This window comes from Cavia porcellus, unplaced genomic scaffold (assembly GCF_034190915.1).
Source record: "Cavia porcellus strain 051 isolate PalLab524CR breed Dunkin Hartley unplaced genomic scaffold, mCavPor4.1 scaffold_28, whole genome shotgun sequence".
Lineage (NCBI taxonomy): Eukaryota > Metazoa > Chordata > Mammalia > Rodentia > Caviidae > Cavia > Cavia porcellus.
The window spans coordinates 26774491-26800331 of NW_026947511.1; the positions used below are offsets into that span (position 1 = coordinate 26774491).

The 25841-nt window shown below is 34.6% G+C and overlaps 1 protein-coding gene across 10 annotated transcripts in view; it reads right to left on the bottom strand.

Annotated features, from left to right (window-relative positions):
• Window positions 1-25841, bottom strand: part of Herc4 (HECT and RLD domain containing E3 ubiquitin protein ligase 4) — a 102063-nt gene that overhangs the window by 30721 nt on the left and 45501 nt on the right. For all 10 annotated transcript variants that reach the window (XM_063239565.1, XM_063239569.1, XM_063239568.1 and 7 more), the window contains 8 exons: window positions 25494-25624; window positions 17569-17729; window positions 11276-11352; window positions 10448-10572; window positions 9043-9102; window positions 8822-8933; window positions 8136-8325; window positions 6265-6437 (listed from right to left, as the gene is read on the bottom strand). In XM_063239565.1, coding sequence (XP_063095635.1) covers window positions 6265-6437; window positions 8136-8325; window positions 8822-8933; window positions 9043-9102; window positions 10448-10572; window positions 11276-11352; window positions 17569-17729; window positions 25494-25624 — 1029 coding nt within the window. The remainder of the gene's footprint in view (window positions 1-6264; window positions 6438-8135; window positions 8326-8821; window positions 8934-9042; window positions 9103-10447; window positions 10573-11275; window positions 11353-17568; window positions 17730-25493; window positions 25625-25841) is intronic.

A 25841-nucleotide genomic window follows, 5' to 3' on the forward strand; every position in this document is an offset into this window, starting at 1 on the left:
CAAGTCAAGTGAAGACAACAAGCCTGATTCAACAGATTTTAAAAGTGCTCGCCAATACACATACACACAGACAGCCAGTTGGGGAAAGACAATGATCTTGGTGAGGCATCACAATCATGGATTTCAAGTTATATCACAAAGCTACAACGATAAAGGCAGCATGGTACTGGCACACACACAAAAAAGACATGTGAAGCCAGTATGGTAGTATACAGCAATAAACTTGGCATTCAAAGATTGAGGCAGGAGGATCACCATAATTAAATGTCAGCCTGGGCTATACATAACGAATTCAAGGCCAGCCTGGAATACAAAGCGAGACCCTTTCTCTAAAAACAGAACAAAACAAAACAAAACAAAACAAAACAAAACATCAGACATATGGATCAGTGGAACAGAACACAGTAGTGGTGGCAAATCTATGATACACATGCCACAGTGGGTAGCTTGTATCACTAAAAGCTGTAAAAGGTTTGTCATCACTGGAATAGAAAATGCAGAAAAAAAACGAAGCTATTCAATCCTTGATAGAGGAGCCAAAAACATGCACAGGATGAAAAACCATCTCTTTAATAAAAGCTTCTGGGAAAACTGGCTATCTACATGCACAAGACTGAATATAGACCAGGGTGGCTCCCCATGCACTAAATAAATATCAAAATGGATCAAAGATTTAAATGTTAAAACAATCTGCTAGAAGACAAAATAGCTAAAACTTGATGATGTAAGTGTAAACATGGACTTTCTGAACAGAACTTCAATGGCATAAGAAATAGTACCAAGAATCAACAAATGGGACCACATCAAATTAAAAATTTTGCATAGCAAGGTAATAATCAACAGATTGAAGTGACAACCTACAAAATAGAAAAATTTTTTCCCTGCCACTTCAGAGGTCTGTATGTAGAATATGTAAAGCTTCCCTTCAAATAAAAAATCCAATCCCAAAATAGCAAATGAAAATGAATATATATTTTGCAGAAGTACAAATGGCCGAAAAACATGAAGGAAAAAAAAAAGCTCAACATTGCAGGCCATCAAAGAAATGCAAATTAAAATAAGAATGAGATTCCATTTTACTCCAGCAAGAATGGCTATTCCACTTTTAGGTATCTTCCTGAAAAAACACATCATATTAGTTTAATACATGCATACCCATGTACATACCATGCATACCATGCACATACCCACGCACAATTCATAATAGTTAAATCTTGGAAGTGGCCTATTTACACGTTTATCAACAGATGAATGAATAAAGAAAATGTATTTTATGCAATGGAGTGCATCCTGCCACAAAGATAAACTTGAGTCACTTGCAGGTAAATGAATGCATCTTGAAATCATTAATATTAAGTGAAATAAATCAGCTTAAATAGCATAAGATCTGCAAAATAAAAGGTAATAGGAAGAAGGTAGGTAAGATTTCATTCAAATGGGAAGATTCTAAGAGATGGAGAGGGGAAGAAAAAGGGCTGAGAAAAACAATTGAGATGTGTTATGTATATGGACTAAATCCTTATAAGGACTGTAATCATTATGGAATGCAAATATGTACTAATAATACATAAAAACTGAAAAAAAAAAGAATATGGAAGTTGGGAAGCATGAGAAATTTGGTATTAAGCCTTTTTTTTTTTTTTTTAAAGTGATGGGAAGATTACAAATAGCTCAAAAGAAAGGTTTATCAAGGGCATATTGAGGGCAATTTCTCCAAAAGGAGGCAAGCTAAAGTTGTGACAAGGGAAGAAGCAGTGAAAAATTAAAAGGAAAGGAGTCAGAGATAGACATTAGCCAGATGTTGCACTCTGAAGAAAATAAACATCAATAGAAACAATGAAGTTGGTCTAACACATAAACTGGCTAAGTTTCCAACGGAAAATTTTTTAAACAGTAACTGTAATATTTTAAAAGTCAGACAACACACTAACCCAACCATGTAGCAAAAAAGGCTCTAGCAGAGGTGTAACTCTAACCAGATAATGTTGGTATCCAATAAACATGAAAGGACAGACACCACCAAATATGATACTGATATTCTAGAATAAAAATTAACAATTCAGGGGTAGATGTGGTGGTGCATGCCTATATTCCCAACCTGTACTCCCAGCTGAGGCGGAAGGATTGCCCTGTGTTCCAAGTTAGCCTGGACTACACAGCAAGTTCAAGGTCAATCTGAACTATATAGCGAGACCCTGTCACAAAAAGAAAAAAAAGTTAGAAACCAAGTTTGGCTCAAAACACGAATTTCAGACTGAGTCTTGTGGAGAAATTATAGCTAATAGTTAATTCACAGTTATTTTATAACCAAAAAGAAAGCCAATTAAAATAGAAAATGGAAATTAAATATTAAACAAAAGACTGATTTAAAACAACATGCACACAAATTTATATACAAAATCAAGAGTTTCAAAATATGCATACAAAATGTGCATGGCAGGTATGATTCAACAAGACATTCTTTTTTTTCCAGAACTCTGTAGTCCTTCAGAGTTGACACTCTACCTGTTTGCTAATCTGTTACTTACCGTGCTATATGCTGTAAGTTTATTTACTTGCATGCACATAACCCTTCTAGATTATACGCTCAATAAGGGCAAAGATCACATCTTTTTATCTCTGCATCCTTAATAACTAATATAATAAGCATACATTAGGCACTCAATAAATATTTGCAAAATTAATAAATATAAAACAAATCCCATGGTAAAAGTTCAAAATAACCTATGCATTCAGAATTACTTTAAATGCACACAGTAAATTCCACATAAGCTTGATGATAATACTTCTATTTCATGTTTTTAATTATAGGTTAGTATTCTGGTTTATAAGCCTCAGTTTAAATAAAGGTATTACAGTATTTACTAGTGCATTTGGTTTAAGGATTCTTTCAAAAGTAAGTTTGAAAATCACAGATGTTGACAATATATGGCAACTAGGCTAGACCAAGTAAGACTTTTCTTTTGGCACACTAGTGTCACTGCAAGGTATTGTTGCAGAAACCAGAAAGAGACCAAATAATTTGTCAATAAATTCGTTTATCTGATAATATCCATTCCTGACAGCAGGTACCAAGATCTTATGATGCCATTTGGAGAACAGGAAATGATTTTTAATTCAAAAACTTTCCAAAAGACATGACATATGGGAGGAACAAGCATATCCCTGAAATGAACAGGAAATGGAGAACTCTATTTTCTAGTATACAATCTTGCTCCAGTGCTAAGTCAATAAGTAAAATAAAGACTTCCCCTAATACTTAACCAGAGAGAAAAAAGACAGTTGTCAGACATATAATGTCTTTAAGACAAAAAAAAAAAAAAAAAAAAAAAATCATCTATGGGAGTAAATCCCCATAGGCATCCATTTATGAAAGTGATTCAAAGCACATTAACTCCAAAGTAAGGGGCAGAAGAAAGACAACTGACTCTCTAAGGGATGTCTAGAAGATGTATAAGAAATTCTTCTCAGTATCATCCTGCTTTCAAGTATATAATAACTTCAAACAAGAACCCAGTTTCTTAGTAACTCAATAAATTAAAGTAGTGGTCTTCTGTACAAATAGCAGTGCCTGATTCTGATGTGTAATAATGTCCACATATTATGTTTTGGTTTGCCACAGGATCTCATTATGTAGTTCAGATTGACTTTGAACTCAGGCCCATATGCTGTATAACTTAAACAATACAACAATCCTAGGAAACTATCAGGGCTGATATTTTAATTATTTTATAGATAATTGTTCCTTTATATATGTGATTTTAAAAAAAGATTTGTTCAAAAATCATATAGCAGGGCTGGGGATTTAGCTCAGTGGCAGAAGCACCTGCCTGGTAAGCAAGGGGTCGTGAGTTCAATCCCTAGTACCGCCACAAAAAAAAAAAAAAAAAAAAAAAAAAAAAAAAATCACATAGCACCAAAAAAGAACTGAAACATGACCTTTTGAGTCTCAGTATTTGGGGGGGGGGGGGACGACTAGGACTTGCTATATACCCTTGGGCTGCATTACCATACCCAGCTTGATTCCTAATCTAAATCCCTTAACATAATACAGTATTATATGCAATCTAACAATGCCAGCTAACGTATGAACTTCTAGTGTATGTTATTATCTGCTAAAAAAAGAAGAATATTAGAAACATCAGGGAATTTGTTTTTCAGTTCACTATTTACTGGTTTATGAGCTTTGATGCTCAAATTCAATTTTCCAATCTATAAAAAGGAGCAAAATACCAATTACAGAAAATTAGAAAATTGAAGTGCATATATATATTCAAAGCACTCACACGTATTACAAAGAAGTTCTAATACTGGATATTGTTAACAAGCAATAAATGTTATATTATTTTTGCTTCACTTTGAACTAACAAAATTCATATCCTAAAGTGCCTATGGCAGTGCATGCCTATAATCTTAGCACTTGAGAGCCAGAGGCAGGAGGATCGTCATGAGTTTGAGGCCAGTCTTGGCTACAGAGTGAGTTCAAAGCTAGCCTGAATTACACAGCAAGACTCTGTCTCTAAAATCAAAATAGTCTCTGAGGACTGAGTATGTAATTCCAGTTATTCGGGAAGCACAGGCAGAAGAATTAAAGCAATTTAAGGAGACCCTGTCTCAAAATAAAACTTTTGAAAAAGTGGTCTCTTTAAGAACAGTTTTTAAGGAATGAGATGTTGTCTGATTTTAAAATTTTAATCATTTAAAAAATAGTTTCCAGAGATGAAACTCTTATGCAGTTCTCCCTAAATAGAAACCAAGGTTTCTAAGACAGGCAGGTTAAGTTACTCCAGTTTTGTCTACAGTCATGCGAGACAAAAATATTGGGTTGCCCTACCCACTTTCCCAGAGGAAAAAACACAATTAAGGAGAAAAAAACTCTTTTAAAGGTGAGAAGATAAGTAGATGATAAAGACAAAGACAGTAATTATTTAGGGATAAGGTCAACTGAAAAGGGATAGTTCATTGAAGCAGTAGGAAAAAGTCAAGAAAGAAAAATCTAATCTCTTACATTATAAGCAAAAGGTATACAAAAAAGTAGTGATCCAACCCAAGGAGTTAGAGGATCTTTGTAATAGCAGTTTGCTGCAGACTGAGGCCTTGATATGCAGCAAGAAAGCCGTGTTCTGGGGAATGACTTGTTTCTCTAATAAAGATGGGCTATCGTTTTCCAAATCTTTATGAGAAAAGAAATTAGTTGTTTTTCTAGGAATCTTGGACACATTGAATACAAAAGGAAAAAGTTCAGGGAGTTAAATAATTGAAAATACCCAAGAGTTTCACTAAAAGAAAGGAAAATAAATGACCCATAAGAGTTCTTTCTTCAGCCTAATGTGGTACATGCCTATAATCTCAGAACTTACAAGGCTGAGGCAGGAGTACTGCTCCATGTTCACAGCCAACCTGAATTACATAGCGAGATCCTGTCTACAAAAAAAGTTCTTTCTTACAGAGAACAGAAAGACTATCCTTTAGCCCCTATTATATAACTTCATTCTAAGCAAGGAGGGCCTAAAAGTACAAAGAAGCAGTTAAAGAAAAGAAAGAAAGGAAAAAAAAAAAAGATCAAAGGTTATGTAGGTTTTTCAGTTTATGTATGGTCTAGAAATAAGCTTCTCCCTTAGGTCATGTCTCACCTGAACAGCAATTCAAAAATACCAAATGGCACAGCAGATATATATATATATCTACCAACTGTCAGGGAGGACTCAAATCCATCTGTAAGCAAACAGCTGAGACTCTACTTCTTCATACAATTGTCCTGCTACAAGTGTAAAGGGTACTATTTCTTACACTGGGAAGAAGGGCAGGAAAGAACAATAGGCAAATTAATGAATTATATAATGTTCCAATTTATAATTAGTCACTTGTTTCAAATGAAACATTCTATTTTGATTGAGGCCATTAGTATCTCATACCAAAAGAACAAGAGCTTAAATGTTCATAACTAGAGCCTAGTTTCTTTCATATGATAACCACTTATAACAAAAATGTATCATTAAATCAAAAAATTATGTTCTTCACTAAAAAGAGAGAGAATTCTAATTCACTAATATGCTATTGTTCTTCCCAACTACCAACAAGCCTAACAAAGCTAAAGCTTTGAAATACATTACTTCTTTTAAAGGAAACTACAAATAGTTTTTCTAAATTTATATAAAATATATTTTCATGACAATCTAAACCTCTAATATATTAATGTTAAAATGAATATTATCAATTTGTTAGTAGGAATGGGGAAAAAGGAAAATAAGCTATTGGACATACCCTATGTAATATTTCTAAAACCTTTAATGCAGTATGAAGAAAACTGTTGAAAATTCTTCTTTCAGAAGGGGGAATGCCGATCTTGCAGAGTTTCAAAAGATGTACCACAACTTCCTTAAAAAGTTCTACTATCTTGAGGAATAGTGGAGGTTCAAGCACTGACCACCAGTTTTCTATTATTAAAGGATGAATATGTAAATAAAATAAAATATTAAAATCAAAACTTTCAATATTATACTGGCTTTTCCTAACTCTCTGAAAACCCCAGAAATATGTGTAGCCCTACCCCACCCCCAGGTTTAATTACACTGTCATAAAAGCTCTCAAAAGGGGGAAACTACAAAATGCTTACTAAGTTTTTGAATTTACACAGTTGGTTGCCTAAATTACTTTAAAAACCCACCATTATAGTTAGTATTAAAGTTACTTAAAACATTTTGAAAACATTTTAAATTTAAAAACAAAATATATTCTAAACCTACATTGTTTTACTATTTAAGGATTTTCAAGTCTTATCTTCCCACTTAATATATAGCTAAAATATTGGGGAACATCACCTTTAAAATGTGAAGAACTCCTGAAAATCAAATGCAGAAATATAATATAAAGTTGTATCACACCTGTCCTTGCCCACATTTACTACATAATAGGATCCTATGAAACAGGTAAAAAGAATTCAAAAACTTCTGAAAGTGGAAGCAGTGCTTTTACTGAGTCTCTGCTTCGCTCGTCTATTACTGGTGGTAACAGTTAATCCTGATGGTCAGTTTGACTGGACTAAGACTACTGGTGAGGTGGCTGGAGTGGGAAGGCACTAACTTCAGTGGTCGAGCACAGTCAAGTGGAAGCCTCACTGGAACAAACAGGTCACAGAGATGACCTTGGAGACCAGAGCTCCTCCTCTCTGGCTTTTCCCTTGCTCTCTACTTCCTGGATGCCACAATTAGGTAGTTTTCTTCAGCCATGCCCTGCCACCAGTATTTCTGCCTTGGAGATAGCCACACTGACCTTGGACCAAAACCTCTGAAATCATGAACCAAAATAAAGTTCTCCTGACATTACAGTTGTCAGGTATTTTCTCCCAGCAATGGAAAAGCTGACTAACACACTGACTAATTTCCTCTGATTCCAGCACATTACCCTTTGCTTCTTGCTTGCTCCTTTCATTTTTAGCTTAAAAATTTCCTTCACTAAGGCTAGGGATTTAGCTCAGCGGCATAAACACCTGCCTTGCAAGCAGGCGGTCATGAGTTCGATCCCTGATACCGATAAAAAAAATTTCCTTCACTGATTTTGTTATTTCTATGTATTTCAGCTCCACATATCTAGGAAATACTATTAAAAAAATAAAACTCTGGACTAAATGTAGCACACAACTGTAAGTTTAGGTCAGGAGCAAACAGAAATAGAACCGAGATCAGATAATGAGGAAAATCCCGTCTACAAGCACCGACATTTAAATCAAACATCAAGAAATTAGGAAGTCTAGTAAATATGAGCCAAAAGGTTGACATCACATAAAGATAACTTAAAACCCATGTTTGTTTAGTTTTAATTTTTCTTTTTCCTTTACTTCTTTAATAGAAAGATCACACTCCAGATAATGAAGGAGAAAAACAGTTTTTACTTTCCTTCATGCTGTCTCTAGTTATTAGATTAAAATTCTATGTCTAACATGCTTTGTCTTTGGCAATTCCAACAATTAGAAATAAATGACTAGAAAAAAACAAAAGGAAAAGCAGGTTGTTTTTCCTAGAAACTGTCACATAAACAAAGAAGCATAATTTCTAACAGCCAAAACCAAAAACCTTACCAGCATTTTCACTGAAAGAGAAAAGATTACTAAAGAACAAAAATACTGAAATTCTTACCAAGAACTTTCAGTGGAGCCTTTTCTAAGTTCACAAGAGCTGTACCAAAAGGAAGTGCTATTGTTGTGAAGTTGTTGGAATCACTCATCAGAGGACATTCTGGTAGAGTAAGATAAAACCTCAATGCTTCAACATCAGGTAAGGAGCTAGTCAATTTAGGTATAAGGTTCTTTTCCAAACTAGCTGCCACCTGTATTTTGATTTAAAAAAAAAAAAAAAAACAAGCAAACAAAAACCATTCATTTAAAATGAATGTACTTTTAAAAAAAAGAAACAAAAAAAGGAAAAAATCCAATACTACAGTAAATGTAAAATGGTGAAAACAAAAACAAGCCAATACCTTACCATGAATGAACTTTGAAGCACAATGAAAAATAATGCCTAAACACTACTAAGAGAATTAAAAACTTTCTAGCACTATACCTATAGATTTAACCAACACATCAATTTTAAGTAATTCATAATCTACTACAATAGCTGGAAAGATGTAATAAATATTTGTAGTTAAACTACAAATGCTTTAATATAAACCTTACCTTAATTCTTATATTATTGTATTTAATAAAGCTATACATAACACATGATAATCAGTATGAAACTGAAAAGTTAATTAGGTTAAAGACATAAGGTGGGACAAAATACACAATAGTTCAATACTATAAATACAAAATACTTTAAAAACAAACCTGCTGAGATATCTGAGGATGATCAGGTTGTATAAGCTTGTGGAATAAAAGCCTAGCAGCATTCATATCAACCCCTGAAAATCTGGTGCCTGTTCTATAATGATCATCATTGCTACAAAACAAAAGCGGGGGTGGACACTTTAAAATGATTTTATTTCTTTAATGTGTTATTTAATACAATATATTTGGAAGTTTCAGCAAACCAAGGAATTCCCACTTACCTAACAGCTAAAAAGCTTCCATTTAGGCAAGCACATGAGGAAAATGTTCCATCTATCTCACTAAAAAAGAAATTTAAAAATAGCAAAGAACAATAAAATAAGAAATTTAACTATTTAGTATCAGTTAATGTTACAGAGCACTCCCCTAACCAAAACCCAATTAAAATGAGTAATTATGAAAATTACTGGACTGCTTACATAATACTTGATAAAGGTATTAATATTTACCCTAGAGTTTCTCAAATATTATTTTCATCTTCTAACTCATCAAACAAATACAAAGTCCCTAAAATATTTTACATAAGCATGCACATTTGATTTTTAAAGTCCACCTGGTTGTGACAAATATAGGTATTATTCTTCAGGGCTACTCTGGGATATTCAGAAATTTGTAGTTTGGGAAAAAATCTAAAATAACAAACAGCTTACATGTAGGGTAATGTTACTTAATCACTGGGTAGATTCTGAGAAACAGATTGTTCAGCTATTCTATCACTGTGGAAACATCACTAAGTACATTTAAATCTAGATGATAGAGACTACTACACACCTATGCTACAAGGATATAAGATATAGATTTACTGCTCTTAGGGCCATAATAAACAAAACAAATCAAGAGCAAGAAAAAATGATAAACTCAAGACATTCAGTATACATGAGATGAATGAGGCTGCTGACAGTGTATGACTGTATATCATAGTAGTGAAAATTTTTACTTTAAGTATTGTCTTGATAGATACACAAGTAGATAGATATACACATATTAGTAAGATGTTCATTTATTAACAAGTACTACACACTGGGTATAATTTTATGTGCTATACTTTTATATAATTGGTAGTACAGTAGGTTTATTCACAGAAGTATCCTACAAAAACAAGAGTACTGCTCTGCCCTATGAGAGCTGCAATGTTACTAGTCAATAGGAAAATTTCATCTTCATTTTAACTTCATGACACTGCAGTAGAAGGTCCACTGTGAACCAAAACATCATTAAGCTGCACATGACTACACCACCTTTCACATACTAACATCACAGAAACAAAACTAACGGGCAAAATCCTAAGTATAGATGAAATTAATTTATGACCATAATATTCAAGAAAGAAGTAATACTCAAGTCTTCCAGGGGTAAAAAGGTAAGACTGAAACATTTTGATTCCAGGAGGAACATATTTCAAATCAAATCCTAAGATGGCTACATTTTGTATTTTTTCATTTGACTTCTCTTTAAAAAAATCACTATGGAAATTATAGACATTTGTTTTTATATAAAAACTATACAGTGAGAGCTATCTAGTGACAAAAATATTTAAATGAGACTCTCCACACCCCATTAAAGACTGTTCTATCACAGACTTGACAGGCTATATTTGTTTTTACATAGATAAAATGTTTTCCTTACTTGGCTATTTCCACAGGAAATCTTCCAGAAGGGTAACTTAGCCATTTTTGAATCAGAGCTTCATTCACTGTCCAGATCTGCTTTGAAGGATCAGGATATCTAAAGTCATCTGGTGGCCCACAGTTCTAAATTTTAAAATTAAAGAGATTAGTCAAAGGGAAGAGATATTACAACTCAAAACAAAGAACTTCCCAGCATGTACTTGCTTTTGAGATTTTTGTTTTAAACAAAATGAAATACAAACTTAGCAAACAGATTAAGGGAAAAAAATGTACTTTTTCTTTTTTTCAGACATGGTCTCACTGTGCTTAGAACTTGCTACACAACACCGTATTACGGCTTGTATATAGACATCCCCCCCAAAGTCTCATGCAATCATAGGAGGGGCTTTTTGGAACTCTAGGGTGTGTGGTACTCACTGACTGGGACTAGCATAGTCTGGGTGTGGGTAATAAGAAGGTCCACACTGGGGGTGGGGCGGTACCCATCAATAGGCTTGTAGGCTGAATCGAATTTAAAGGGAGAAAAGGAAGTAGGTTGCAGCTGCTTGCTGCTCACTAGTTCTGCCTGCTCTGTCATGGACTGTTTCTCCTCTGGAATGACCTTCTGCTATGCCACCCTGCCTTGGAACCAGCTAACTATGGATTGAAATCTCTCCAAACCTTTTTTCCTTTAACTTGTGAGCACTGCACTTTGTTCCAGCAACAAGAAAATTCAGACAGCCAGGCTGACCTCAAAAATCACGATCTTTCTTCCCAGGCCTCTCAAGAGCTAGGTTTACAAGTGTGTACCATTATTCCCAGCTGGATTTTTTGCTGTTGTTATTACCTGAGGACTAGAGTAATGTGAAAAGCTTTGATCTCCACCTGAGAAAATTCTTTTTACACAGAAATATTCTTCAGAATCTGCCGTAAAAATGAATTACAACAAAATTAGAGTCAAAGATTTATATCACATTTTAAGAGCCTCAAATTTTCTATTTGGATTTGTTTAATTATCTAATTTAATCAGACCTTCCCCACATATGGACTCCATGATAAAATAACTTGAAATTTTCTGAATGCTAGAGTTGAGGCAGACTAAACGATGAATGTTAAATGGGTCCACAAATATAAGCAGCACCTTTAAGTTTACAAGTCTTTCTTCTGGACTGTACACAGAAGTCTGTATCTCAGTATATTTCAATTTAAACTGAAGATAATACAAAAACAGGATAAATGCTATGAAAGTTTAGAAGAAAACAAAAATTAAGATCATCCATTTAAGAAGAAAAATAATAGTAAATACTAAAACTTTAGTAATTAAAATTATTTTCTCATTCAATCTATCTATACAAAAGATGATACATAACTCTTTATCAACAAAACTAAATGCAAAAATATATAAACCAGGAAGCAAATTTAGTGTAGATAAAGAAGGAGCAATAAAGCTTCCTGTGAAAAATATTTGTGTCCTATTCCGTTTCTGCACCCCAAAACAGTGTGTACACAATTAAAATTACTTCCAGTTTAATATTTGACTAAAGTTAAAATGAGGTGTTTAAAGTGAGATCCTAAGCCACACATTACTGGTCTCTTACAAGAGGAACAATATATATCAGAAACACACACACACACACACAGAGAGAGAGAGAGAGAGAGAGAGAGAGAGAGAGAGAGAGAGAAAGAGAGAGAAAGAAAGAGGGACAGACAGACACAGACAATGGGAAAAGAGCACCAGAGAACCTACGAGCAAGTATCTGCAAGCCAGGGAGAGGTCTTAAAGGATACCAAACTTACTGATCCTTTCTATCGCTGAGAAAATAACTGGCTGTTCTTTAAGTCATTCAATCTATGGTATTATCTTCTACCCAGCTAACAGACTTCTAAAAATAGTACTTTAAATAGAGAAAAATTAAAACGTTCAACATGTTTTATACCTAACAATAACTTTCCATATTTTTCAAAGAAGCCTTGGGAATTTGTTCAACAAATAAAAAGAGATGCTAGAAATAATTGTATGCTTGTTTGATGTGTCACTATTATAAAAATCACAAAGGAAAAGTTCCCAAAGAATAGACACAGCCTTGCCCAATGTGATGGCGCATGCCTATAATCATAGCACTTGGGAGGCTGAGGTAGGACTGCTGGGAGTTCGAGGCCAGGTTACAGAGTAAGTTTAAGACCAGCCTAAATTAGACCAAGAGACTATCTCAAAAGACAAAGACACAGCCTTCCCTCAGTTAAATTTATAAGGTAAAATGTAATTGATTAAGTGGGTATGGTGGTGCATCACTATCTTCCCAGCATCTAGGGAGGCTGAGGCAGGATAGTCACAAGGTCAAGTCTAGTCTGGGCAACTTCAACAGACCCTGTCTTAAAACATTAAAAAAGATGAGGATGCAATTCAGTGCAAAGACCCTGGATTCAATTCTCAGTAATGTGGAAACAAACAAACTATACCCATAACCCACAAAGCCTTGATAAACTAGTACTTTTGAATCTTCTTTATCAGTTACAGTAACACTTTGCCCCACATTAGATAACAGTGTGACCAGTCTTGATTTCAGTTGTTACTTGTATTGTTTTCTGGCATAAATCTGGTCCTCTAATTGCTACCTCCTGAGCCAGCAGTTTTTGAGGGGCCTACCTCAGACCTATTATTGGAGTTTTATAAAGACATACTTGACTAGGATGCATCTTGGACTTACAGAAGCTCTTTACTTGATATTCGTGGTGTTTTCCTAGTGTATTAAGATCTGACAATTATCAGCTCAAGATTTGGGGAAGTCATCCATAAAACGTTATGCTCATGCATATTTATATATCTAATAAGTATCCATGAGTTCTCTGAAAACAGACTCAGTCATCACTTTTGGAAACTTAATCTCACTATTATGGGGTGTTTTATTTTGCTTGAGACAGGATCTCACTATGTTGCTCAGGCTGGTCTTGAACTCATAGCTCAAGAGTTCCTCTCACCTCCGCTCCCAAAAGTCGCTATGACTACAGGCATGTACTACCACACCTGGTTTGGTCATTTTAACTGTCCATCATCTATTAATCATTTTTGTTTCACTCTGATGCTTGCTTGATGACTCTTTATAAGCTACAGGCCAGAATTTGCTTTTTTTAACAAAGGACTCAGAGCCCCGTGAGAATTTTACCAGGTTAGTGAATCCATGTATGTATCAAATAGAAAGATGAGTATAGGCTTCTAAAGATATCTCTTAGATAAATTTAATAATATATCTATGGACATTAAGATGTCTCTGTATTACACAGAAATGGATGTAGGGATGAAGAAAAGTTCACTATGATAATCTATTTGGAATAATGTTTAGTTTTATTTCAATGCTGTTTCTGGATATACACACAAAAATAATTTCTTTAAAAAGTTATATAATTCACAATAATGTTAACTCTGTTCTAGTAAACTGTAACAAAACATTTGAAAAATGGTATCAGATTCTCACTGAATTCCAAAATTCAGTGAGTATCCACATTCTTACTTAAAAGTCTCCATCTTTTAAGAGTAATATACTTACTGACAGAGGTTCAGTAAGAATCTTTCCTCTTTTTCACTTAGGCTATCACTGGACAAACTGCTTTTGCAACCAAAGACTTAACTTCTAAAGTGTCACATCTGAGAATGATTGTTACTGGATCAGGCCTGATTAGTCATTTTAAGGAAGAAAAGTTGGCTATATTAGTGGAGATAATGCCTATGATACAGCTAAGGTATGAATTGTGTCACTCAAAAATTCCTACTTTGAAACCCTTATCCCAGTCCCTCACGGTGTGACTTTAATCAGAAATAAAATCACTGTAGATCTAATTAGTTAAGATGAGGTCAAAATGGAGTAAGATAGATTCCCTAACCTACCAAGTGGTATTCTTACAAATGGGAGAAATTTGTACACAGACATGGATACTGAAAATGCCATGTTAATTTAAGATAAAAGCAGAGACAGATCTTCATGACAATAATGCCAAAGACTGCTGGAAAATCACTGGACTAACAAATTATATCACAGATGGTTCCTCACAGTCTTCAGAATAAAGCAGCTTTAATTTAATTAGAATTCCAGACATCAGAAACAATAAGTATGTATTGTTCAAAAACACAGTTTGTAGTAGTTTATTTAGAACCTTAGCAAACTAGTACAGCTCTTTAAACTTTCACACATTCTAATGAAAAATATGCCCTTATGTAGCTGTATGGAGATAACTCTAAACCACTGGAATACCCTGCTTGCTAATAACATCTTTGTTTACCTATGGCCTTGGCCACACCACACAGTTTATGCTATCAGTGTGATTCACAGTGGGAGTCAGGGGATTGACCTCTAGAACAGAGAGTTGTGTAAACTAAATTCACTTTCAGCTAGTTAATTCCTCTATAACAGTAAGACATGATCATCAACAACTTTTCATTATAAAAATGTCACTTAAAATTTATCACTTTAGTAATTTTTAAGTTCATAAATCAGTGACAATAAGTACATTCAACAACATTGTGCAACCATCATCACTAATAAATCCCAGAACTTTCCTTCTACGAACTAGAAGCCCATTAAATCATAACTTTTCATTCTCTCTTCCTTCTAGCAACTGGTACCCACAAGTGCAAGTGCTCTAAGTATTTCATGTAGGTGAAATTATATATTATTTATCTTTATGCATTTGCTTTCTTTTAGTATAATATTCTCAAGGTTCATCTAGGTTTAGCAATGAGACTCATTCCTTTTAAGGGCTCAGTGATACTCCACTTGGATACTTGAGTTGATCCCTCACTTAGGGATCAATAATTTATTGGTGCAATTAAACTGTAGCTAAAGACCAACCATGGCAAAAGTCTACTTCAATACTCACTTCATTATTATTATTATTATTAGAGTAGTATTTTGGTACTGGGAATTGAACTTGGGACCTCACACTTGCCAGACAGGCACTGTATCACTGAGCAAAATCCCCAGCACTCAATACTCATTTCTTTTTGTCTTTTTCCTTTTTATCGGTACTGGGGATCAAACTTATGACTGCCTGCTTGCAAGGCAGGCGCTTATGCCGCTGAGCTAAATCCCCAGCCCCAATATTCATTTCAATGCAAGTAATCTTAAGGTCTACAGTTTCAAAGGTGAAAAAAAATGCATCCCTAAGAAATTGAACTTTATGGGGCTGGAGGTTTAGCTCAGCGGCATAAGCACCTGCCTTGCAAGCAGGCGGTCATGAGTTCGATCCCCGGTACCAATAAAAATGAAAAAGCCAAAAAAAAAAGAAATTGAACTTTATAAACAGAAATAAAAGATTCTTTATAGTATTCATACTTGTTAAAGTCAGGTTGTTATGTTATTAACAATAACATCTTGTATAAAGAAAAACCTTAAACATACTGTCAAGGACACAAGAAAAATAATACTGGGGCTGGGGTTTAGCTCAGCAGCACAAGCACCTGCCTGGCAAGCCCAAGGCTGTGAGTTCGATCCCCAGTACCAAAAGAAAAAAAGAAAAATAATACTAAAACAATATGTGTGCTGAAAATAAGAACTGAAAAAATAATGAACATAGTATAAACACAAAAGTAACAAATCACATCGAAAGGAAAAAAATGCTAAGATCAAAGATTTGCTAAATATGAGCCTGAATAAAACATTCTTTTAATTGTAACAAAGAAACTTTATTCAAAATAAAGTTACACAAATGTCAACCCTCGTAGTATATTTATATTCATCACATTCATCACTGTGAATAGGTAAAATCTGTAACACAGAGAAGTATAAATGTATGTATGTATGTATGTATGTATTTTTTGAGGCAGTCTCACTACATAGTTCAAACTGGCCTTCAACTCACGATGTAGCCTAGATTGGGCTTGAACTTGCAACGATCTTTTGGCCTCAGCTTCCCAAGTGCTAGGATTATGGGTATGCACCATTATGCCCAACTCTGAAATCTATACTACCTTGTAGATAACCCATGATGCTAATTTCCATCAGGAGATAAAATAAATGTAAAAATAATTCTGAGGAATAGTTTAGGATAGTAAAGAAAATATAAAAAGTAAGTACATCTTGGTTACAGTACCTAACCAAGTGGGTGCAAAAACAGTACTCAAATACCTCCAATTTTCTAAGTAACATATTCATGTCAATAAAAAACAAACAGATATACTGCAAGAATAATAGAAAATAAATACACATTTGGCTAAAGCAGAAGAGATATAAAAAGCAAATCAAAACAATATCACAAATAGGTAATAAATGTGTATACTTCAAATTCTTAAAAACCAGAAAATGTACCCAAAAGAATTGAAAGATCTCAGAAATCTGTATGCTCATGTTCATAGCGGCATTATTTACAACAATAGTTGAAGCAAGTCAACTGGCTGTAGATAAAGGATATGTGGCATGCATGTATATATGGAACACAGCGCAGTTTTTTAAAGGGGAAGGAAATTCTAACACATATTACAACACAGATGAACCTTGAGGGCTTTATGCATAGTGAAGTGTTTCTGTCCTAGAAAGACACACACTGTATGAGAGTTCATGTTAGAGTCAAGTCAACTTCAGAGACAGACAGAACAGTGGTTGCCAAAGATTGGGAGGGGCCAAGATAAGTTAGAGTTGCTGTTCAATTGATGTGGTATTTAGATAATGATACCATATACTTTGTCAAGACACTGCTAATCTTTAAAATGGTTACATCAGTAAATTATGTTATTTGTATTTTACAAACAAATACAACTCCCTAACTAGTGTCTAGTCACCACATACTTTTCATATGACCCACTTTCTGAAACACATTATCCAGAATTTTCTTACATGTGCATAGGTAAATATAAACAAATTACACAACCCTATACATTATTCTGTAGCTTGTTATTTCAGATTAACAATGTATCTTAGAACTCTTGCAAAGACAGACAGCTTCATTGCTTATAGACAACATTTAAAAATTTATTTATTTCTTGGAAACAGGTCTCACTATGAAGCCCAGGCTGGCCTCAAACTCACTGTGATCTTCCTGTCTCATCCTCCCAAGTGCTGGGATTACAGGCATCTGCTACCATGCCAAGCTCAAAAACAATATTTTAACAAGAACTTTAATGCATATAGCAAAACTTTACAAAAAACTTACCAAGATCTGGTGGACACTGTCCATTGTAAGGAAACCAATTTCCTTTTACAGTGAAAGGACTTTTCCTGTTGCTTGTTGAACCAGTTCCCAGCTGTCCATTACCTCCAAGCCCAAAAGAATAAATTCGTCCTGATGAAGGAACAAAAGCAGAAGTATGCTGCCTACAATGAAACAACAAAATTCTCAGGTTTAATGCCACCTTTTAACAATTTATAGTGAGCACAATATAGTAAATATTAACTGACTTTTTTTTCTCTTTAAAGATTAGAGTATTTTTCAAGAGTTTAAGAAGTTTTATATGTTCTGTGTATAATATTAATAGCATAATCTATACAGAATAAATCTGGTACCCACACAGGTCAGTTATATAAGCATAGTCTCAGAAAACATGCTCTATACTGAAGTCTTGCGGACAGTAACCTCATAATCCACAGGGGTAACTCCTTCCACTCCTCACCTACTTGTTAGGCCCTAAACTAGAGCCATGACCTATGAAGGCCCACTATTTGGGCACTGAAGAAGTTTTAGGCTAAGAACTGGTCAAGGAATGTAGCACTGAACACAACAGAAACAATACTCTCTTTCTTCTACAGAAATTGATCCCTTCACATATACAAACCCAGATTCGTATTGAGGCACTGTGATCAAATCAAACCTAAGGAACTGCAGAGCAAAGACAATACAAGCCACCAGTTTGTCCTCCTGCAAATCTGCCCATCCTCGTGTGATGTTTCACTGTGTTTGGGAATGAGTTAAATATTATTACCTATTGTAGGCCTTGTACTCTGCACTCTCGAGTTTTATGTCTTTAGTCAAGACTGAAAAATTTTCAAGCGTTATTTCTGTAATGTCACTCATTTATTTCTTTTCTAAAACAGATACATGTCGCACCTTGCAATCAGATATTCTATTAGTTTCTTAATCTCTTTTATCTCCTACAAAGAAGTATTTTATTGGGTACTCATTCCATGAAGTGACTTTACTCAGAAGGTTTGGTGTCTCAGGTCTCTTTCCTGCTCCTATTATATCTCAAATCCCACCGAAAGGGAGACTCTTTTTCCATGTCTTAAATCCAGATTTTGACCTACTGCTTGCTTTGACCAACAGAGCACATCTATTTTATAATGTTTTATTAGGATAGAATAACTTAGATAACAGAACTGATAAAAATATGAAAAGTGTACATCAAGCTCAATGATAATCACAAATAATACTAAAGTATTTTCATGAATCAAAACTAGTACTATTTATGAATAACACATGCTAACTAAATTACAAAAAACATAACTGTTGTTAGCCAGAATCATCTACCAATTTTCCATATTAACAGAATAAAGGAGAAAAGTCATACATCTCAATAGATATAGAAAAAACATTAAACGTGAAGGCAAATATGATGCTTAATTGTAAAACATTGAAATTTTCCCCATAAAGAAACAGGTCATGATGTCCTGCTCTTCAACAGTTCTAGTGAATATTATACTAGTGTTCTGGTAGCACATTTAGGAAATATAAACATTATACAAAATTATTAGAAATAAAGCAAAACTGGGTTATTCACAAATGATATTAATGTGTACACAAATAAATTCTTGTTTTATTCCATTTTTTAATTTGGGGTTTTTTTTTTTTTTTTTTTTTTTTTTGCTTTTTGAGTCAGGGTTTCACTATATGGTAGCCTCAAACTTGGGGTAATTCTCCTGCTTCAGCCTCCCGCGTGCAGGGATTATAGGTGTGCATCACTGCACCCAGCTCTGGTTTTAGTTTTTTGAGAAGTCCCACTACATAGTTCAGGCTGGCCTTGGAACTCACTATGTAATCCAAACTGACCTCAAACACAGCAATCCTCCTGCCTCAGTCTCTCAACTGCTGGGATCATAGGCATGTGCCACCAAGCCTGGCTCATGAATAAGTCATTAGCATTAGCATTTAGCAAGGTGCGTAAATGCCAAGTACATATGGCACTCACTTTCCAGCAACAGTGGAAAATGGAGCACAACAGGTGGGTTCTGGAAAAATGCTAGAGAAGCAAGCATCAAGAATCTGAATCCCTACTTGGCTAACAACTGCACTGGCAGAATCTGTCTGAAAAGAACTATTTTGAAATTCTGGGGTCTATTCAAAGGGTTACAACTTCTAGGAAAATGTTCAGGTGTCAAATTGTGTTCATGTCCATTTTAGCTCTTAGCACAGTAGGAACTCCCCAGACACCCAATTCCCTATCTATCAAGATGTTCCAGGAGCAGCTTGTGTTCAGTTTTCAGGGTCCAGGGTAGGCAATAAGGACTCCATACATGTACTAGGATATTAAAATTAACTCTTACTTCAGTCACGAAGAAAATCACTATGAAATATATAGAAATGAAAATGCAGCCGGGTAGTGGTGGCATGAATTTGTAATCCCAGCACTCAGGAGGCTGAGGCAGAGGATCACTGCCAAGTTTGAGACCAGCCTGGACTACATAGTGAACTCAAGGCCAACTAAAACTACACAGTGGGACTTGTCTCAAAGAGAGAAAAGGGGAAGGGAAGGGGAGAAGACAAAGGTAGCCAAAATGCTATACTGAAAAAAAAAAATCAACTAAATATAGAAGCCATTTAATGACAGTAATCTGTTGAGAAATGCATCATTAGGCAATCTGTTCATTGTGGGAACATCACAAAGTATCCTTGTACAAACTGAGATAAGCAAAAGGTATGTCACTGTTCAAACAGTACTGCTCTATTTCAATGGTGCAGAAATCAGGAAAGCATCTTGGAAGAGGGACTGGGTCATCCACAAGTTCTTATTGCTCCTTATTTACCTTCTGGGCTTCCTTACTGGTATGCTTGAAGGTCCTGGGACTTTCACTTTGCCAAATCACAAAGAGTTTCACAATCAACACTCTACAACATTACTCCCAAACGATTATTACCCTATCTTTAAAAGCCCTGAAACCTGACGTTTGACATGGTTTCTTGGTGGATAAAAGACCATTCAGAGATCCCTTTCCCGAATAGAGAGGTTTCATCCACACTGAATATGTACACTGGCATGTAATTTCTCTAGAGCTTAAAAATTCTTCAGCTGCCTTCACATGGGCACTCAGACTTGGTGTTCACTTTCAATGTAATGAATAAAGATCACTGAATGTTTTAAGCCACCCAGAGCGAGCAGTAAGTTACTGTAGCCAGGTCCAGCCCTTTTATTTCAACAATGCAAACAAACTTTTTACTTTGGCCTTGATCACCATGGTGGTATGAAAGATATGCTTCTATGCTGCCTGGTCTTCAATCTAGGTCAATTAGTTTTCCTGTGACAATAACAGCTCTTTCTCAATGGTTTTTTAGCCTTGAATGAAGCCGATTTTAAAAGTTTTTATTCCTTTTTGTTCTCTGACAAATAATTTTATGTATTCATAAATTACAATATGATAGATACAATATGATAGTTCAACACATAAATATACAATGACCAAGTCAGGGTAATTAGCATGCTCAAATCTATCACCTCAAAGGTTTATCATTTCTGTGTTGTGAATGTTCAAAATCCTATCCTGAAACAGACAAATTGTTAACCATAATCAACATATTGTGCTATAAAACAATAGAATTTAATATTCCTAACTATATTTGTACACTTCCCAACTTCTGCTAACTACTATTTTAATCTTCTATGAGATCATATTTTTAAGTTTCCAATATAAGCAAAACCATGTATTATTTGTTTTTCTGTGTATGACTTATTTTATTTACTTATAACACTCTAATGTCATCACTTGGTCTTGTTTTTCAAGATCACAGCTATGCTGGGATGGGACATACCCGAATGGAGAACAAAACTATCACAGATTTTTCATCTTGGTAGTCCATCTTTTTATGTGTTCCTAGGTCATCCACTATGTGTGGCCTATTACTGGCAAGGTGGACCTCATACATGTCAGGGTCATGATGAATGAAATACTACGCGACATCAAATCAAGCACATGAGAAGATGATGTAATCAATAGACTCAACAAACATGAGATATGTGAGGACACTGCCAGAGTATGTGACGGTATTTTACAGGAAGCTTTTTCATGAGTATGTAAGAGTACAAACACATAAGCCAGTAGCATAGTTATTTATTAGGCACTATACATCATTGTATTTGCTGTATTTCTGTATGGCTGCTTATATCAATATCACTAGAAACAAGCAAGTAAGGTATTAAATATGCTATGAATTCATGATAGTTACAGTATTACAAGTGACAAGAATCTTTTAATTCCATTATGTTTTAGAACTTGTCATATATGTGGTTTGTTGACCAAAACATCACTATGGGACACAGGACCATGCTTTCTGTAAGATACTTTAGACCCAAAGACATAACAAAGAGAAAATGAAAGGATGGTAAAATACAGACATTATATCATAGCAACATTAATAAAGGTTTACAATAAGAAGATATAATTATACACACACACACACACACACACACACACACACACACACACATATATATTTGAGGGGGGTACCGGGGATTGAACTCATGACCTTGCATTTGCCAAGCAGGCACTTACGCTGCTAAGCTAAACCCCCAGCCAAGAAGATATAATTATAAACATTTATATATCCAATTAAATAATAGGCCACCAAAATATAAAGCAAAAATGGAGAGAATTTAAGAAAGAAACAGCTTTACAACAATAACTGGACATTTTAAATCCCACTTTCACTCACAGATAGAACACCACGTAGAAAATAAAAAGAAAGACTGAGCAAAAATTAAACCAACCAATCTAACAGATACGTACAGGACACTTTACCTAACAACAATAAGATACATTCTTTTAAAGTGTACATCGGACATTCTCCAGGATAGACCACTATTAGAACACAAATTAAGACTCAACAGATTTTAAAAGATAGATAACATACTCAAGTTACCTTCTCTGATAGCAACAGAATTGCAAAAGGTAGCAATGTATAAAAGGATAACTGTAAAATTCATAGATTTGTGAACATTAAACAATACACTCAATCAACTAATAGGTCAAAAAAAAATTAAAAGAAAAGTTACAAAATTCTTAAGAGATAAATGAAAAAAAAAAAGCGCAGTACTGCAAAATTTACCAGACATAGGGCAAATAGTGCTAAGAGAGAAAGTTATAGCTAAAAGTGCTTACATTTAAAAAGATCTTAAATCAACAACTTTACAACCTAAGGAACTAGACAAAGGACCAAATACACCCAAAGTTAGTAGAAGAACACAGTGAGAATCACAGAGAAAGAAATGAAAGACAATGGAAAAATAAAAAAACAAACAAAACTCAACAAAAGCAATAAACAAGGGCCGGGAAAACAAGGGCCTCAGAAGCATAGAGCCTGCCTGGCAAGTGCAAGGCTCTGAGTTCAATTCCTAGTACCCAAAAAAAAAGCAACAAAACTGCCCAATCTTTAATGAGACTAAATGAGAAAAAAGGCTCAAATTACTAAAATCAGAAATGAAAGGAGAAACATTACTACTAATGGTACAGAAATAAGGATTCTGAGAATAATATAAACTGTACAGCAAATAAATTAGAGAAGTTAGATGAAACAGAAAAATTACTGGAAACATACTACCAACTACACTGAATTGAGAGGAAATGGAAAATCAAAATAAACTTGTAATAAGTAATATAATCAAATCTATAGTCAAAAATTCCTAAACAAACAAAAAATAAACCAAATCCCTAGGTTGGGTGGCTTCCTTGGAGACTTCTACCAAATAGTTAAAAAAACCAACATTAATCCTTTTCAAACTTCCAAACAAATGAACAGTAAACATTTCTTCCCTTCTTCTGTAAAACCAGCATTGCCCCGATAGCAAAGTCAGAAAAAACATTGCAAGATCATTATTCCTAAAACTACTGATGCAAAAATCCTCAACACAAAAGTAAATTCAATTCAATAGTACACTAATGAATTACAAACCACAACAAAGTAGGACACATTCTTGGAATGCAACAATGGCTCAGAATACAGAAACTGATCAACATAATATATTTTAGAATAAAGGAAAAATGACCAAAACATATGGTCATTAAAACTGACACAGAAAAATTCTTGACAAATTCAGAACAGATAAAAACTACCTTATCATAGTATGAAAGTCATTAATGAAAAACCAACATTTCAATCAATGGAGAAAGACTAGAAGCTTTTCCTCCAAGACCATGAACAAGAATTCCTGCTTTCAACTTTTCTACTTATCACAGTCCTGGGAGGCCTAGCCTGAGCAGTTTCTGAGCAACTTGAGAAGAATAAGAAATAAAAGGCATTCAAATTGGAAAGAGAGAAGTAAAATTATCTTTGTATGGAAGTTATATGTATGTATAACATACTCAAGTACCATAAAAACCTGTTTCAAATAGTAAGTCTACCAAGCAAAGGGTAGAAGCTTAAAGAGCCTTAAGGAATAAATGGACACTCCATGTCCACAGATTCAAAGACTTATATTAAGATATCAATGCTACACAAAGCAATGTACAGAATACATATAATTCCTCTTAAAATCCAATGATGTTTTTTCTAGAAACACTCATCTGATGATTCATATGTAACCCAAAATGACCCACCTAGTATGATCCTGAAAAAGAAATGTAAGTTGGTGGACTTATACGTCCTGATTTTGGAACTTACTACAAAGCTGTAGTCAAATCAAAACAGTACAGTGCGGAAATACAGACCAACAGAACATACTAAAGGGCCTAGATATAAATTCTAAAGTGTATGTCTAAATGAGGTTCGAGTGTGCCAGGACCATTCGGTGGGGAAAAGACTTTTATAGGGAAACAGGCTATCTACATGCAAAAGAATAAAGTTGAATCCTTATTTCATACCACATACAAAAATTAATTCAAAAGAGGTCAAATACTTAAATCCAAAATATACAAGTTGTAGAAGAAAACAAACAAAAGCTTCATGACTTTGAGTTGGCAATGGTTTCTTAGATATGATGCCAAAGGCTTGGGCAACAACAACAACAAAAAAACCCCACTAATTAGACTCTATAGAAGTTACAAAAAAGAACAGTTATCAACCAGGTGCAGTAGTCCCTGTTAGTCAAGAGGCTAAGGCGGAAAGTCATCTGAAAGTCCTCTGAGCCAAGGTGTTTGAGGACAGCCCATGCAACATGACAAGGCCCCATCTCTTAAATAAATGTTTTTAAAATGATAAAGACAACCTGTCATTTTAAAAAGACACTAGATGGGAATCGTGACATATGCCCATAATCCCAGATGCTCGAGAGGCTGAGGAGAGAAGATTAAAAGTCTGTGGCCAGCTTCAGCAATTTAGCAAGACCTGTCACAAAATAAAAAATAAAAAAGGGCTGGATAAGTAACCCAGCGAGAGAGCCCTTGCCTAGCATGTACAAACCCATGGATTTGACTCACAGTACTCGCCCTGCCACCAAAAAAAAAAAAAAAAAAACAGATTATCAGCATTACACAGATCAACCCCGAGAATGGAAGAAAACATCTGAAAATTATGTAAGTGAATAAGGAATTCAAATCTAGAATATAGAGAAATCTTTAACAACAAACAAACACAAAAAAATGAGAAATAGATTTCACAGACATTTCCCCAAAGAAGATTCACAAATGGATAAGCACATGAAGTCAACATCACTAAAGATAAAGAAATGCAAACTGAAACCATAATGAGAGACCACTGCACATCCTCCAGGATGGCTACCCGAGAAGATGAAGAAACAACTGCTGGCAAGGCTATGGAGAAACAGGCCTTTATGCGCTGTTGAAGGAAACAGAATTACCATATGAAAAATGGCTCTCCTGTTATTGAACATTCAGGGAAAAATCTTTTACCTCCAATTGTTAAGCCTGTAAAATAATTTACTAAACAATCCCTATATACGCATGGTATAGAGAATAAATTACTCTTCTATAATAGCTCACCTTCCACAAGCAATCTGTGTGACAATGCTTCCCATGAGTTCAAAAACTTTTCTTGGGTTTATCTCATGACTGGTAGAATTATGACCCAACTGACCATACCCTCCAGCTCCAAAAGTAAACACTCCACCTTCCTAAAGAAGACAAAACCATGTATTAGACCACCTGATAATAGAAAATAACTGACTTCTAGAAATATATTATCTTTAATATGAACTCAATTTTTTTTCTCTACTGTCTTGAAAATTTAACAGATGACAGCTGAATTACAGGTTAAAAGCTACATATTTTCATGTTGCAAGTTCAAGTACCTAATGTTTTCACTATTATAAAATATCTAGGTAAAAATTT